An 18479-nucleotide genomic window follows, 5' to 3' on the forward strand; every position below is an offset into this window, starting at 1 on the left:
AATACTGTACATATGACATAATTGTTCGTTTGTAACAAGCGCTTAGCAATTGTATAATTTATTAATCAGTTTAGTGCAATGCAGCCATATTCATGTTCTTAATGAAACATGCTGAAATTATGGAATCGTACTGTTTTTTCTTTTCTCCTTTACAAAAGGATGATGCTTCCATGATGGGCCTGGTCACAGAGAAAACAAAAACAGTCTTTTCAAAAAATCATAAATGTTGTATCCCTTATTCTGAGAATAACTGAAAGATAGAAGTTTTGTTTTGTATTTTTTTTTTTTAAAACAAGTATAAACTGGGTTCATAGGAAGCTTCAGAATTGTTGGATTATTTCCAGCTTTTGTGTTTGACGTTGTGGGTGTATTTGTGCCTAAAGTAAAATGTCACTACATTTGACACTTTAACACCTACTTTTGTGCATACACAGAATGATTGCACATCATGCTGAGAAAAACTATACAACCTTACCTCAAAATCCAGTCATGCCGTGCCTTAACACAATCCAGGCACTTGGATTTATTTCAGTGGTGACTGTAATGTAAATTTTGATTACTTGTGTTTTTAGTAAGTTCACTTTTACAGGGAGATTTGTATATTTTCACAGAAAATTTAACATGGAAATCACTGATTAATAGGAAAATGAGTTTGTTATATCTGATGTATGCTAGATTTCTGGTATCTTTGTTTAATACAGATTGAGCACTAATTTTGATTTGAAATAAAATTGCAATTGAATGTATTATGTTGCCTTTAGAAAAATAATTTACATTATTACATTTTTTTCAATCGCATTGATGTTGGATGGCTGCACAGTATTTTTTCCTGTATGGGTTGTGTTTTTAATTGAGCCTCCTTTCGCTCACACGTCTATGTAGAAATTTACTCAAAATGCAGTTTAATGTATGCATCATAATGGATGGCCAGTGCAATTGTATTATACGATATTTGTAAGGTTACAAGCAACGTGTTACAAGCTATCATTGTATTATACAAAGTAACATCTTTCATATGGAGTAATGTGCAAATAATCTAGACCGATGGCACATAGTATCTGCTGTAGGAAATGTGCAGGTAGAATGGATGCAAAAGTGGAAGAATTTAGAATGGATTGCTTTTTCCTTGTCTATTCTCAAGCATTATATGATGCAACACAAAGTTGGTGGTGGAGCATGGGGGGTTGTAGCCATGATGTTTCTTGGATGAGATGTTTTACCTATAGATGGAGGGCAATTTTAATCTATATGAAAGCACTCAGCTGCCATTCAGGTGTTATGTTGGTGTACGTATCCTGTCAAACCCTTATTAAAGAAAATGAAGTATATCTACAACCACAAATCTAGATTGTCTCTGGTCATAATACTAATTCATGAGTTCTAAAACATGGCCATAGGTATTTGCTTACTACTGTAAAACATGGTAATAATTACTTTAGCCAGTAGCCCTGACTTCGTAGCACGTTTCTCTTAAAAGCTAGGCTGTTGAGGGAATTGTGATGGACCTCCTGTACCCTGATGTAGAACATCTGATCAGGGCAGGCTTAGGCATATATGTTCTGTCATTGTTGTCTTGATCTGTGCCAGGTACTGATTTGTGTTCAACAAAATCTCTACCAAATCACTGCCTCTTCCCTTATCATTTGTGCTCTTAAATCCATAGGGAAGGGTACGGCGTAGACTAACTCAAAGTCTGATGGGTAGCCTCTGAAGTGACAGGGGAAATGTAACATCTTCCTGTTAACTGATGCCATAAAGTCTATTTGGGGCCAGCCCCAAGCACTAAAACTAAAACACCTGGAAATAAAGGCTCCCTTTGCAGTCATTTGCTGGTGACTCAAAACTTGAGTATTTAAGATCCCATCATATTGGATTGTGAGTCTTTATAACTTCAGACTCCTTGCAGAGCTCTGCTTTGTGATATGTCACAACAACAACTTTTACAGATAAACCACTTGTATCTTTTGTGTCCATCCTTAAGTCTTCAGTGTAGCTAGGAGCTCTAATTTGTTCACCTGCAGGTTTCCTAGAGCATCAGAGATGTGTCTGTAGATAACGTCTGACATTCGGGTGCGATGGGAGCCCCTGTTCTGGGTTCTTTAACTCTATACACCAATGACAGTCTAACAAATGCAGGACCAGGTTGTCTAGCGATGCTGTTGGTATGCCCCAGGTCTGCAGAAGAAATGCTTTAAAGGGTCTTAAATCCCAGTGGGGCTGCATTTGTTGCTGATGTTATCCCAGAAAGGATATGATGCTTCCCACAAAGATGAGAGATCTGAGAAAGATACTCCTGATAGGAGTCTCAGATTTAAAATCTATCTTGTCATCTGGCAAAAAGGCCTTCCCTAACTGTATAGGATTATTCCAACGTTTGCCCTCGTCCGATTTATTTTTTGTGCCAAACTAAAAGTTACAGTGTGTAATAATACCCATATTAAAAATTAGCAAAAATTAAGTTAAAACCCAGGGGTTCATCACAGGCAGGATCTATTGTATAATAATAATAAAAGTGCCTACAACAATCTAGTTTTCAGATAAAATAGAGCTGCTTATTCAGTAACATCTGCAAGTTTTAAAATTTAGATCTGTATAAAAAACGAAAAAAATGTAGACCATTGGGGTCACTGTTGCTCCGGCTCCTATTTGTTTTTTCCTGTATTTTAACTACCCCTGCTGACACCTGTCCACTGCCAAAAGCACCTACAATGGAAATGTGAGGATAAGAACTTGACCATGGAGTAATGGAAGAAGCTGGCCTAGTCTGATGAATTGTTTTCTTTTACATCATGTGGAGGGCCAGGTGCATGCGGGGTTGCTTACTTGAACATATGGCACCAGAATGCATCCATGGAGGCCTCACCTGGCAACTTACAGGACCAGCTGCTAACGTCTTGGTGCCAGATACCCCAGCACACCTTCAGAGGTCTAGCTGAGTCCATGCCTCAAGGGGTCAGGGCTGTTTTGGCAGCAAAAGGGGGACCTACACAATATTAGGCAGGTGGTTATAATGCTATGACTGATCCGTGTACGTTAAGATCCCTTTATCCTTTCCTGGTAAGTTTTAATCCTGCAATCATGAACCAGAACTTTCTCTAAAGTATCCCGTACTGTACACAATACTCCAAGTGAGGTCTCACCAGTGCTCTGTACAACAGCATGAGCACTTCCATCTTGCTACTGCTAATACCTCTCCCTATACAACCAAGCATTCTACTAGCATTTCCTGCTGCTCGATTGTATTGTCTACACACATTTAAATCATCTGAAATTATTACTAGACTCGGGTGCCAGTAAAGTCTTTGTGTTTGTTTCTGGTGAACATTCAAATACATTAGGGCTTGACAAATTTGTTTTGAATCTAGGAGCCAGTAATTTTTTTTTTTTTGTTAAACAGTTATTTTGAATGACAAAAATTAATGATGTTCTAAGGGAATCCCCCCCCCCCCCCATTCCCTTAAATATAGGTCCACTGTCCTGGAACACTTATTTATTTTTTTAAATACTTTTTGGCTTTTCTTTTTTTCCCACTCTTCTCAGATGTGATGATCCTCTCCCCGTCACAAGGAACTATTCTGACTCTGCCCCCTTGAGCATCAAGTCTTGAAAGGGGTGGGACGAAGAGCCTCACTGAGGCGCTGCCACTCAGCAGCACGGTGTGTGCAAGCCGGCCGCCTAATAAAATTAAAGCGGTCAGCGTGCACACACAGCGGTCTTACCACTTCACCTCGCGGCCGCACTACGTGACCATGTGAAATTTCTCAGTTTTTTCTTTATACTGCTGTTTTTCACCCCATTTATTCCTCAAATTATTTTAAATAAACAAAAAATTCTTTATCTGATTAATCATTAACCACTTAATGACAAAGCCTGTACATGTATGGGCTCAAAATGCATTGTTTTCAATGGGTTTAGGGACCGCCCATTGTCCTTAAGGGGTTAAAAAAAATTGGTTATGAAAATAAGTTAGTTGCAGCCCTAGTAAAGTTCTCTCTTGTACATTGACCTCACTTCCAGCACACCTATCACACCTTACTCTCATTACTCCTATCACACCTCACTCTAATCATCATTCCAATCACACACACACACCACTCCTACAACCCCCAGCCACCACATATCACAACCCACTCCTATCACACCCCACCACACTTCACAACCCACTCCTATCACTGGCTGGGAGAATGAGAGAGGTGGTAGATGGCAAGATAGTCCCTCCACAGTCTCTCTATTGGTGCTGGCTGCTGCAGGGGAAGCCCCGCCCTTTTGAGTCTGTTGCCGGTTCCCCGTCGCAAAAGCACGGTGCATCTTGGTAGTTCATTTCCCCCCAAGATGCACCTCTACTTCATCAGGACAGGGAATCACCAAGCAGAAAACCCGGCTTTGGCTCCAGGATTTAAAGTTCCTTAAGGTCACCAGCATGAGACTTGTCTGGCATTAACCAATAAAGGACAGCTGCCATTTCTTGTTAGATAATGGATATATATATATATATATATATATATATATATATATATATATATATAAATTCCCCTGTGATATAATGCAATATTACCATGATCAAATCATGATTCATCTTGCATCATAATACTAATGGAGAACATTAATACAAATGCTTCAGGCAAAATTAGAGGCCATGTTACATATACAATTGAGTGAGCCCATGTAACCATGGCTATAAGAAAAAAATGACAACTTAATACTATTATTATTTATTATATTAATTTTTCTCAGGACATGCACACAAATATATTGCTGAATTTAAATTAAATACAGAAGCAGAAAATTTATGCAATTAAAATACTTATTTTTTTATGGCATTAATAACAGTTATAATGCTTCCAAACTGATCCACAAGCTCCATTAACCCCTTCAATCCCAGGGGTTTTTGGTACCTCAAAGCCCAGACCAATTTTGCCATTTTTGGGGTATGTCGGTTTAGCGATGATTCTCTTTTCCTGTGAATAGTGTACCCATATAAACTATATATTGTTTTTTCAAGGAGAGATAGAGCTTTCGTTTGATACCATAGTTGGATGATTAGCTGAAAATTTAGAATGAGAAATTTAGTAAAAACTAGCGAAGATTAGAAAATTAAACTAATTTTTTTTTACATTTTCCCTCTGAATCCTCACAAAATTAGGTAAAGTGATGGAAAATCCCCTCCAAGTTTATTAATTCAGGTGTCCTGATTTCAGAAATACCTAATTTATATAGATTTTCCAGACTTTCCCAGCACTAGGGAGCATACTATAAGGTGTACAATTTTGTATAATTTTTATGCCTATGGCTTAACGGGTTTGGGGTTTGTGAATGGGGGCAGAAGGGTTATACTGGCTAGATGTTATGCTAGGGCAATGGGAAGTAAGGTTTTTTTAATAATTTTTTTAGTTTTTTTTTATTTTTTATATATTATTTTTACACAGAAATGGTTAGAGGTCCTCCTAGGGACCTCCTGAACATGCCAGTGATGTCACAATGACATCACAGCTCACATTATAATTTTTTTTTGTATTATATATATTATTATTTTAATGATTTATTTAATATTATTTTTTAAATGAATTAACTTTTTTTTTCAGCTTTTCCATTTCAGGACGGGAGGGGGAGTGAGAGAGATGGTTTCTCACTCCCCTCCCCGCGATGGTTTCATGCCGGAAGCTGTTACGGGAGATCGGGCAGCAGAAAGCCGGCGATGCCGGCTTCTGCTGCCAGGGGGGAGTCCAGGCTGTCAAACGACAGCCTGGTCTCCCGTGCAGCGGCAGGGATCTGTCCCTGACACTGCACGAAGGGCTGAACGTCCCGGGACGTCCATAGGGGTTTCTTTGTGGGCGTTTTTTGGACGTCCCGGTACGTCTATAGGGGATTGAAGGGGTTAATATACTGCATTATAAATCTAAAAAAGAATGCAATGTAGTACCCTATCTGGTGAGAAGAGTTGCTACAAATGAGTAAAGGCCATTGAAGCATAAATGTTCTGGAGCATTTATTTTAATGTGGGGCTACCCCTTAGAAAAGTAAGTGAATCAGAAGATATTTTAGTATTTTGTTAGTAATTTTAACATGTAACTTCTGTCTCATATATAGAATGGTGATATCTTGCCCTGTATTTATTACAAAGATCAAGAAAGGGAATCATAGCCATTCTTCATTAACTTATACATGCAGCAAACCAACGGAAAGAAGCTGCCCTCAAAACAAATTTAGAGAAGTTACTTGCATTTGAACTGCAATCGCAAAAATGTTTTTTTCTATTTACAATGCTACAGTTTAATTGGAAAAAAGTAGGCCAGCAATAAAGAAAAGAATGTGATTCATTTTATAAACTCCCAAATCAGAAAATCTGAAATCAATGTGACACTTGTATTATGTTTTATTGTGCTTTATTAAATTGAGACACTGACAAATTTTGTATAGAACAAATATACATAAACATTCATATACAACAAGGAGATTTTCTGAATTTGCAGTTTTAGCTTCAAGTAACTTGTGTTTTCACCAATGACATGTCCAATACAAATTAAAATACAGTGCAGCCTTTCAAAAAAACAAACAAATAAAAAGAAAGCAGCATTGAAAGACAACAACCAACAATCTTTATTCTATCATTACAACTAATCTAAAGAACATTTACCAATTAAAGTAACCACACACACCTAGAAAGTCAGTTGAAAATATGTTTAATTTAGCTTTAGAATAATTGACTTTAATATTCCTTTAAACATAAGGCAACACAACTAGTGAATTAAGCAAAACAAAACATTTGGTTCTCTTGATAACCTGTTGTCTTGGACTGTCTGGATGAATATCAGTGCTCATTTTCAAGCATTTAACAAGGCAGTGGATCTAATCACACCTATATTGAAGGGAAAAAAAGTGTTAAAGTGTCCATATATTTTTATTTATTTAATTTCCATACCAGAGTTTGATACTAGACAAATAAAACTACTCAGTTGAGTAGAAACATTTTTCAGCACAGATTTTACATTTAAAAAATTGCTGCATTTAAACTTGTGACATTTCAGTATACCCTCCCATCCATAGGTCTATTCTCACTCACACAACCCTCCTACCATATAAAAGTCTCATGACTATTACAAATTTAAGACATAATACAAAGACAAATATTTTAAATATTGATTACATTAAAAACAAAAATAAAAATCTGTTTCTTTCCACTGGGGCTGTTTGTAAACAGTGTACAATGTTGTCTATCCTACCTACATACTGTATACAAGTTGAAACTGTGGCCCAAATTGTAAAATTTAGATAAATACACACCTTGCATAGCATTCTAATGTTTCCCACATTATCAAGAGTCTATATCGTATTTGAGTCTTAGTGACATTTATGGAAGAATTATTACAAAGATTATTGATTACCCTCCTCCCTACTTGGGGTATCAGTTCTTTTATTATGCACAATAACATTTTGTTGCTAGCAGAATACATCCTGTTAATTAACAATGTTAATAAATTCTAGGGAAAACAGAGAGACATTTAAAATAGCAACTAATGGATTTGGGCACAAACCAAATGAAAATAAAGTGAAAAACACTTTTTTCTAAAACGATTCCATTTACACAGCAATATAATCAGGTATATTTAAGCATACCCAATAGACAAATAAAAAGGTTACTTGATAAACTAGGTATCTATTTACAAAAAGAAAAGTTTGATATTATGTAAAATAAACCTTGTGAGATTCCTCTAGCCTAGATGCCATCAGACAACTTAAAGACATTTAATCTCGCTGAAAACTCAAGGTTTATATAAAACACGCAAGTTGCTTATTACAGGGAAAAATCTGGAGCAACTCGTTTTTGTCCTGCCCGTCTTGCAGGATTTAACCTCTGTAAAGCATAACCAAGTTAGATGAAATGTTTTCCATCACTGTAACGCAACTTTAGCTCATGGATTACTAAATAAACCCTCTAGCTACCTAGGTTTGGAGTCTCTTTAAAGACCACAGTCTTTGTCATCTATTGGAAAATACAGATTTGAAGGAAAAGGAAATAGCAACACATCTATAGCATATAAGGTGTATGTATTTTACTCACTGTTGAAGAGATTCAAGCCCAGGAGGTAGGTTACAGCCTGTGTACGCTCCATTTACTATGCAGTATTCAAGTAAAGCACAAATGCATGGATCCTAGTCGCAGTAAAGTAACAGAAAATGTAAATAAAAATTAGTCACAAAATGAAAAAAGTTAAATCATAATAGTACCAGAATTTCCAGTAACATGAGATTCCAACAGTTAACTGCTCAAATGGCATATTCCCTTGCCATTCCCTATAGTATGAAAGTAAGACCATCCTCCTATCCAGGCAGGGCATAAGTACCTACTGCATACCTTTTTAGGATCACCAAATCTTTAATTCCTACCTACCTGGGAAGGATTGTGTACTTTTAATCTGTACAAATTATAGTTGTCTTTGGTACTCTTGGGGGGGGGTCCTTGGGACATCTATTTTCCCTCAGGTCAATGGGCAGACCAGTTGCTTTCTCCATAGCTTTGGTCCTTGGCTTGGGTAATTTAGCGGAATGGTTAAAGGCAAGGAGTCAACAGATCCTAGTAAAGTATGATGTCCAGCTGTTGCTGGTGCAGTTATGCATAAATTGCCCATTTCTGTAGAATCACTGGGCTCTTCAAATTGTATCTAGATTTGGAATGAGCAAGATTGTGCTGTTGTGGCATCCAAGAAGCAACTGTTCTGGTCTTTGTTGCATAGTGAACACTCTTCTGAGAAGGCTTTCCACAAGATATTGGAGTCTTTGTGGGATTTTTTGCCCATTCATCCAGTAGAATGTTTGTAAGGTCAGGCACTGATACTGGACAGGAGTAGTGAAATCTGTCAGAGCTGCAAAAAAACTACCTATTAATGTCTATGTATTTAGAATGTGATGTCAATGTAGTGTATTTACCAGCAGGCTTGTCCCAGGTAGCAGACACAGAGCTGGTGGAATGTGCCCTTACATAAGCAGGAAGATCTTTACTTGGAGCAGGACTGGTATAGCGTATCTACACCTGGTATATCCTATGTTACCAATCAATAAAATCTTGTTTTTCATTATATTTCTTGTAGCCTTTGTTACTACACTGGAAATTTTGAGGGTACTCATAAGAGTATGTACTATCCACCCTGCCAAAATAGGAGGAGCTTGCTCACTTTCATGCTATGGAATGGAATTCCCAGATGAAATTTTTTTAAGCAACATTTTAGACTGCATACGCCCCAAAGAATTGCCAGCATGAGGTACTTTCCATAATTTCTATCATCACCTTTTTACCATAATAGGTTTCAAACAGGGTTGCCATGAGGAGCATTTATTTACAAAGCATACATGTAAAGATTGTAACACCAGACGTTTGGAAGTCCTTTTCAATGATTAAACAATTTTTGTACATACTCTGACAAGGACGTGTGGATTTCCCAGAACAATGAGCAGTGCCTTTGGTCTAGTTGTTGCAACATTATACCGTTTTGGATTGGTCAGAAATCCCAAAAAATATTTTGAATCATTATACAAAGAATCCTCACATGATCGCACCTATTAAAAATAAATAAAATCAAATTAACAGGGAAACGAAACATGACAGCACCTATACAAGTATACCCCAAATTAACCCCTTGATGACAATTGTTGACCCGGGCACTTCATGGCTTTAAACGGTGTTGTTGAATGCCTTGGCATAAAGGTGAATTTTTTTTAAAAAAAAGTTATTAAAAGTAGACAGCCCATGGGCATGTTAAACACCCATGGGCTGTCTACTTTAAAAAAAATGTATGATTTGATGGGGTAAATTGAATTTGCCGGGTTAAACAATGTCCCAATTAACACACGGGGAAGGATGACCACGTCACTCAGGTGATGTTGCTGAACACATATTGGGGTGTTGTGTGACATATACCAGGTCCTGTAAATTCATACCTAAAGTACATGTGTGGGAAAAATACAAACACAAAATACTACTGTAAACTTTGACAAATGGTGGTAGTAGAATTAATGCATGGAAAGACATAGCAGCATTTGAACTACCTTGGGGTGTCTAGTTTTCAGAAACATGTGGTTTTATTGGGCACACTGAATTGGCCAGGCTCAAAGATGTACCAAAAAGGACATGGGCAGTGGATCACCAAATGTCTATAAATTTATACCTAAAATACATGTGTGGGACAAAAACACCTACTGCAAACTTTGACAAAGGCTGGTGGTAGAATTAGTGCATGGAAAGAATACCAGCATTTGAAATACCCTGTGTCTAGTCTTCAAAAATATATGGTTTGATGGGGTAAATTGCAAAGATACCCAAAATGGCACATGGGGGAAGAATTACCAGATTTGGAAAAAATGGTTTTGAAATAGCAAAACGCTACTTGTACTTATTGCCCCCGTAACGTGCAGAAAGCCCTTTTTCCCCCTCAATTTTTGACCTTATTTTATACTTTTTTTTTTTTATAGTAAATTATATGATACTCTATTTGATCAAAGGATACAATTAAAATCCCAAGATGAAGCCTAACCTTCAAATGTCACTAAAATGAGCCACCCACAGATGCTCCATCTTAAAGGGGAAAAAATATTTTTCTCCTTGATCAAAAGACATACACATTGCCACTGTTTGGTATTCCAAATGATCCAGATGAATGGTAATCTGCAAACAGAGGTCATTTGTGCATATAGACCAGGGCTCGACAAATCCCAGGCGCCAGGTCGCCATGGCGACAGAGAATTTTGTCCTGGCGCCTAGGTTTTGTCAGCCTCTTACATCCATTAAAAAATGTGGATGTAAAAGGCTGAGTAACCACACGGGGGCGCTGCTGCTGTCTGTCCAGGAGTCTGGGCAGACAGCACAGCCACTCAGAGCCCGCCCCCGAGCCTGAGATCACTCCCACGGAGTGATCCTGTAGGCTGAAACCGCCGTTGCTGCAAAACCAGCAATCGTGTTTTCAGCTGCCACAGGCAGCTTCAGGGAAGGGGGTTGTGTGTTGATTGGGCCCCACACAAGTGTGGTGACCTGACCCAACACCCCCCTGCTGCCTGATCGCTCCATGAGAGCGACAGTGCAGCCTTAACCCCTTCAATGCCGCGATCGCGGCATTTAGGGGTTAAGTCCCGTTTTGTACGGGGCTCTGCTGCTGGTGGCCAGCAACAGCAAAAACGAGCCCCCACAAGCCCTTTGATGATTCCTGTAGGCATGGAAGCCTACAGCAGTCATCAAAGACTCCCCTCCCTGCAATGGCTGGTCTATAGACCAGCAATTGAGTTCCAGCTGCCAGAGGCAGCTTCAGGGACAGGGGAGAAGGTTCTTTGGTCTCCACATGAGTGTGGACACCAGCCCCAACACCCCCCTGCTGCCTGATCGCTCTATGAGAGCGACAGTGCAGCGTTAACCCCTTCAATGCCACACTTGTGTATGACACATTCGTGGCATTGCAGGGGTTAACATTTTTCCCCACAAGCTTGTGGGGACTAAATATCAGTCAATGCTGTGCTCCAATGGAACATCAGCATCGAAAGAGTTAAAAAAAAAAAAAAAATTAATAAAAAAAAAAACCAGCACTGACCTGAAAGTCCAGGGTGCTTCCAGGTCAAACGCTGTGAGTTTAGTAAGTGGGCTGATGATGATCCGATCACTCCTAACCAACTGTTAGTTTAAAAAAAATCCTGGCTCCTAACTTTTTTACCTGGCGCCTAGATTCACAACAAATTTGTCAAGCCCTGATATAGACATAGCACACAGGTGTGTGGATCTGTCTCCATTTTGAAGAAAGTGTTTTTTCCAATAAATATTAAAAAAGCCAAAAAAGCTAAAACACAGCCACAAAAGCAGTCTCATCATCAGTTGCATTTGTTTTGCTTTCTCTCTTGGGGACTGCAAACAAATCTTGAGACAAGCACCTTGGTTGAAACCATGTTATATCACAGATGACCTGCAAAATCAGCGTGTCTGACATGATTGCCTCTCAAGTGCTCAGGAAAGAGGACAGATGGCCTCCAACTGAAGGAAATACAGAGACTGAAGCTGGGAGAGATGGTCTCATTATGACTCCCCCTCTGCTATATGCTAAGAATCCCCTCGAGGAGTAAGGTTTCTTCCTTGAGAATCTAGAACCATAGGATTACTGGCCCTTTGAAGCCCCAGAAATGAAACATTCCTTTCAGTACTTCCTTTCCAGACGAAGCCAGAACTTATCCCCAGTAGTATATTCCAGCAGAGACTATTTCTCCTTTACTAAAGAAATCCTTACCTGGAAAGGGGATAGCCAAAAGATTCATCTCAGAAGTACTGTCTTCAGACCAGCGCCTCCACCATAAAAACTCTATGAGCCAAATCTCTCACGGCTGCGGACCTTGCTGCCAGTGCAGTAGTTGCCTAGTTTTATTCACATCTCATGCTAAAACCCCCACATTTAGATCCTCCTCTACTTGCTGAATTAAGGTGATGACCTAGCAAGCCGCAAGTGAAGCAGCCCCCTTCAGTTTTCCTGTCCCTAGCATCAGACAAATGTGCAGCACCTTCAATCAGAAGAACAGCCCTTTTTTCTGCTTTGGCTATGGTTGCATCCACCCAAAGGAAGACCAGTGAAACAGAATTTTTTTTCAAACTCTAGTCACTGGAGAACCCCTCGTGATTTTTAAATGTAGCACTAATAGGTCCCTGCGATGACATATGCGTCGCCTTACCAGCATAACTTTGGCAACCAGTACACATTTCTACTGCAATTTATTGTCCATCTTGGTCATATGTGATAGCCTGTAAATCACCTATTCACCTTCTCAAAGTCTCCCAGTAAGCCAGACAACTCCCTGCTAAAAGCAACCTACCAAGCCAGACAACTCCCTGCTAATGTAACCTACCAACTTTATGGTAAATACAGCTCCAGCAGGTATCAATTTATATCTACAACTAATAGCTTTCCATTGTTGTAAGAAGCTTTAGAATGTGTCATCATAAATTCAAGATGTTAATTAACTCTCATAATGATAGTGATTTGTGGAGCAGTCGTAGTCATATATTATGGTAACATATTAAAATGTAATTTCACAAACATAAAAGGTACCTACCATTGAAATAATGATTACCAAGAATTCTTGACCTTGGAACTCTTCTACAGACCCAACTTTTATGTCTGAAAGATCCACAGTCCTAAGCAGAGTCCGGATTTTTTCAACCTAAAGAAATAAAAATAAAAACAACCCATCAAGGAAACTTGATTTTATACTTAAAACCTTTCTGGTACTATGCATGTTCAAAATGAAAGCTCCATAAGATGTTCAAAACACCAATACATCTGGACTGGTCATGTCATTCTCAGAACGCTTTTTTGTGCCCTTGTGTGATAACCTGAAACGATCAAAACATTAGGTAAAATTTATGCATGCATGTATGTATCTTTTTTTATGAGACACAAAGGTAAAACTTCAGATCATTACCGATTACCCAGCCCCATCAGCAGGTTATCCCCCTCATTGATGAAAGGAAATAATTATTTTGATTAATGACAAACAAAATGCATGGGAATCAGCCATGTCAACTGGATGGCACATATTCCTAGACCTGAGAACATGTGCAGTTCTTCTATCATTTACAGGGCCCCAAAAACATAGTAAAACAGTTTGTAAATCATCACAGAAACTGAAAGGAAAATTAGATCTTCAGATTCAGATGCGGATAAAAAGCACATTTTCCATAAAAACTCACACTGGTTTTATTCGAAGTGCAGTCGAAAAGGGGAAAAACAAATTCAATATGGACAATGGTTTAAAGAAGGAAGTTTGACATAAATTTTTAATGATGCTCAATCATGCAAATTAACCACAGCACCGCAGTTCAACATTAAAAAATGTGCATGCCCCAAATGCGGCCCTTTTGCCCCCAAGCAGCCAGGCAAACCCATGCATGGGGGGTATCACTGTACTCGGGAGATGTTGCTGAAGAGATATTGGGGTGTTGTGTGACAGTGACATATACCAGGAGCTATAAATGTATACCTAAAATACATGTGTGGGACAAAAACACCTACTGCAAACTTTGACAAAGGCTGGTGGTAGAATTAGTGCATGGAAAGAATACCAGCATTTGAAATACCCTGTGTCTAGTCTTCAAAAATATATGGTTTGATGGGGTAAATTGCAAAGATACCCAAAATGGCACATGGGGGAAGAATTACCAGATTTGGAAAAAATGGTTTTGAAATAGCAAAACGCTACTTGTACTTATTGCCCCCATAACGTGCAGAAAGCCCTTTTTCCCCTGTTCTGATACACTTTAGGGAAGGAAGGTCTCGGTTTAAAATCAATAGCCTTAAAATGTTCTGTATCTGTGACTGCAATGGAACACCAGTAATACCTATTCAGTGATTAAGAAAATATACTACAGCAATTCCAATTAGCAGCACAAACTACTATAACCTTATGGCAACGTGAGACACGCAGAACGAAATTCCCCTTTCCAGCTCCTACTCCAACCACCCTCAGCAAGCCACCCAGTATCTGAGGTCCGCACATTTTTTTTTCTTCTCAGAGTTAGAGATAGAATTGAATGATGACCGATAAGAACCATTCGGCCCATCTAGTCTGCCCATTTGACCTGATGTAGAGACCTTAATCAGTCCTTGGGCTTGTCTTAGATTTGGGATAGCTTAATGCCTACTCCATGCATGTTTAAAATTCCCTCACTGTATTAGCCTCTACAACTTCTGATGGGAGGCTGAGATATATATATATATATATATATATATATATACACACATATACATATATACACACACACACACATATACATACACACACACCATTCTCTAAGTAAAGAAAAACATGGTACTACACAAGCTGTACATAAACATACCTGTTTCCTATATGGAGCAATTACACCAATGTCCTTAGGCGACACAGATGTTGTGATTTGTTTAGCAAGAACGCAGCAGTACCGCATGACCTGAACGGCTTCTGAGGGGTTGAACCAGGAAGGATTGTTCCCTTCACGCATCTCAGTTCCCTGAAGTAGGAAGTGAGGGAGAAGAGAATTGCAGAATAATTCAGTCACATTTGGATACATACAGTATTTGCTCGATTATAAGACGACCCTGATTATAAGACGACCCCCCAAAATCTGAATATTAACTTAGGAAAAAAAGAAAAAAGCCTGAATATAAGACGACCCTAAAGGAAAAAAAGTTTTACCAGTAAATGTTAATTCATGTAAACTATTTTTTTTAAATAAAAGCTATGATTGAGAAAAATATTTTTTTTGTTTTTATTTCCCTGTATTTTCCAACCTGTCCCCCAGTTATGCACATCTGCCCCCAGGCTTGCCACACCAATATGGCACTGTGGCCCATGATATGCCTTTTAACCCTCTATATGCCACTGTGCCCCATGGTATGCCTTTTGACCCCCTATGTGCCACTCTGCCTCCAGAAATGCCTTATACCCCTATATCCCATTCTGGCATTTAGGGGGTTAAAATGCATACTATGGGGCAGAGTGGCATATAAGGAGGTATAAGGCATTCCAGGAGGCAGAGTGGCATTAAGGGAGTTAAAAGGCATTGTATAGAGCACTCTGCCTCCAGAAATGCCTTATACCCCTATATGCCACTCTGGTATTTAGGGGGTTAAAAGGCATATTATGGGGCAGAGTGGCATAGAGGGAGGTATAAGGCATTTCAGGAGGCAGAGTGCTCTATTAAATGCCCCTTTAACGCCACTCTGCCTCCTGAAATGCCTTATACCTCCCTCTATGCCACTCTGCCCCATAATATGCCTTTTAACCCCCTAAGTGCCAGAGTGGCATATAGGGGTATAAGGCATTCCAGAAATGCCCTATGCCCCCATTTAACACACACACACACACACTTACCGGTGCTTCCAATTTCCTGCTGTATTGCCGGGGCAGCGGGTTGACGTCTCCTTCCGCTGCAGCCGGAAGGAGGTGGAGTTGGCAGCGGGGGTTTGTCTGCGTCCGTCGCGGATACCTTCCCCGGCTGTCAGAGATCAGAGTTCCCCGCACCGGTGCCGCACTCTGATCTCTGACAGTCGGGGAAGGTATCCGCGACGGACGCAGACAACCCCCGCTGCTAGCCACACCTCCTTCCGGCTGCAGCGGACGTTGTCTACGCAGATCGCGTAGACGTCAACCCGCTGCCCCGGCAATACAGCAGGAAGCACCGGTAAGTGTGTGTGTGTGTGTGTGTGGGGGGGGGGGGGAGACACAAGGATCCAGGTCCCCTGCAACAGTGCGGGGGATCTGGATCTTAGTCTCATAATCAGACCTCTATTTGAGGTCTGATTAGAAGACGACCCCGATTAGAAGACGAGGGGTATTTTTCAGAGCATTTGCTCTGAAAAAAACCTTGTCTTATAATCGAGCAAATACGGTAGATTGTGTTTGAAATGTTTGTATTACAACCCGTTTAATCAACAAGAGATGTGAAGACAACAGCGTGTTTGCTCAACAGGAGCAAACGCTGATTTTGTAATTTTGTTTATTATAAAATCTTCTGACACTAATTGGGACTAATACCTATATAAATATATGCATTTATCCGCCTAGTCCAAAGATGACAATGTACCAGGATACTAACACAAGCTTTTTACCTCTTTATCTCTACAACTGCACCAGTTTTATCCAGTCAAAAACAGAAGAGCTGGACCAAATGTGTAACTTCACATTAATCAATAGTGAATTAAAACAAATATAGCAATTAGTGCTTTGCTTCTACAGATGTATTCCGAGCCCACATTAATATTTCAAGTGTCTTTACATGCATGTTCATTTCCTCTCATCTTTCTGTGGGATTTTAACCGCAACTCTGTCTGAAAACACATCCTCTAAGTGACTGCCCAGAAATTAAATAGCCACATCTCTACATTGTTTAGAATTCTCCATTCCTCTATCTCATTATCAGATTTTATTTTGTCTACCAATAAGACTGTTTAAATAACTTTGATTTGAAAAATTAATACGGAATATAAATGCCTACCCTCACACCATGGAAAATTAAAGGGAAGCCTTTATTTGGTAGCTTGTCCCATCTCAAAAGCCGATTTACAACACAAGGGTCAGCACATACTTCTAGCTCTTTGTGATAAAACAGCCTGGAAGGGAGATGAAGTAAGGCAGTGTGTGATCTGTAGTTCTTCATAAGCTTTGTGATCTGACAGTAAGAAAAAATACCCTAATATTATTCACACCCAAAAGTTGGAGAAGCAGTCTTTTCTTACTAGTTTTTCATTGATACAGTGCCAATGTTTATTCAAGGGGTATGACAAAACTAAAATTCACATATTACACAACCCATTAGGCAAATAGGGCTCTACTCACAAACTTACACTCTAGAGGAAATGGGGTGAAGAGAAACATAAGGTATGGAGAAAGGGGAGATATATTGCCATGGAGGGATGTATTACTGGCGGAAAAGTTTATTGAATAGCGAGAACTGGAGATGATGAATTTTAGATGTCTGTGCAACACAAGTGAAGTCTTATAAGCAGGAAAAGGAATAGGTGATAAGAAAAAAGGACAGAAGAATGGAAAAATTGAATAAGGGAGTATTTTGTTATGAGGGCAGAAAGGTATGGGGGGCAAAGTATTAATGCAAGGCTTTATATGTTAGCACCAGGATTTTTTATTAAATTCTTGAGTTAATACCGAGCCAGTGGAGCGCTTCACAGAAGAAGATAATTGTACAAGAAATATAAGCCTAGCAGCAGCATTTAGGTTGTTGCAGAGGAGAGATTTGAGACAGAGGAAAGGCTATCAGAAGAGTGTTGCAATAGTCAAGACACGAGATAAGGGAATGAAAGAATATTTGTGGCTTCTTGGGTAAAAATTGGGCAGATGTGAGAGGTTTTTTTTTTCCCAGGTGCAAGCGACAGCACCTGGCAACGTATTGAGTGTAAAGGATGAAGGAGAAGGTTGGGTCAAAATGACTCCAATCATTGGGCCTAGTTAGTAGGAGTGATAGCTTTATTGTCAGGTATATAACAACACATTTAGGATTATGTTTTTTCAATACAAACCAACAATGGATTGTAGTTTCCACACGCCCCGTACGTGTCTTCGTCTCTTAAATACAATGGTCTAGACATCAACCTTTCCAAAAGAGATATGTTCAGCCCATATGCCAAGGCAATTCTAGACTTTACCACAGGCCCAAGCTGCATCGGGTCACCAGCAAGAACAATCTGTTAATACAAGACATAGACCTGTATGAATAGCAGGTAGGAACAACAGGACCATACATGGCAAGAATATTCACCTGTCCTTTCACTTCAGAGATCAGACCTAGAGGTATAAGACACTCTGGTTCACTAGCTTGTCCTGCTTCATCCACAAACACATGAGTGAAATGTCCAACCCTGCAATGGTTATAAATATTTCATATATAAGTAGAATATATTATTTATATATTTCATATATAGTAGGATAGAGGTTTTCTTTATAAATAACTCCTATGTTTTGAAATGGTC

At 39.3% G+C, this 18479-nt stretch overlaps 1 protein-coding gene across 1 annotated transcript in view; it reads right to left on the reverse strand.

Moving 5' to 3' along the window:
• Positions 1–8055: 8055 nt before the first annotated feature.
• Positions 8056–18479, reverse strand: part of LOC149302850 (RNA helicase Mov10l1-like) — a 39496-nt gene continuing 29072 nt past the window's right edge. The window contains exons 18-24 of the mRNA XM_089482020.1: positions 18269–18368; positions 18030–18194; positions 16991–17164; positions 14855–15004; positions 13072–13179; positions 9412–9552; positions 8056–8151 (exon numbers count right to left, since the gene is read on the reverse strand). Of these exons, the coding sequence (XP_089338146.1) occupies positions 8056–8151; positions 9412–9552; positions 13072–13179; positions 14855–15004; positions 16991–17164; positions 18030–18194; positions 18269–18368 (934 nt within the window). The remainder of the gene's footprint in view (positions 8152–9411; positions 9553–13071; positions 13180–14854; positions 15005–16990; positions 17165–18029; positions 18195–18268; positions 18369–18479) is intronic.

The sequence above is a fragment of the Sceloporus occidentalis genome, unplaced genomic scaffold (assembly GCF_023333645.1).
Source record: "Sceloporus occidentalis isolate IW3139 unplaced genomic scaffold, rSceOcc1.0.p SCAF_17, whole genome shotgun sequence".
In the NCBI taxonomy this organism is placed as follows: domain Eukaryota; kingdom Metazoa; phylum Chordata; class Lepidosauria; order Squamata; family Phrynosomatidae; genus Sceloporus; species Sceloporus occidentalis.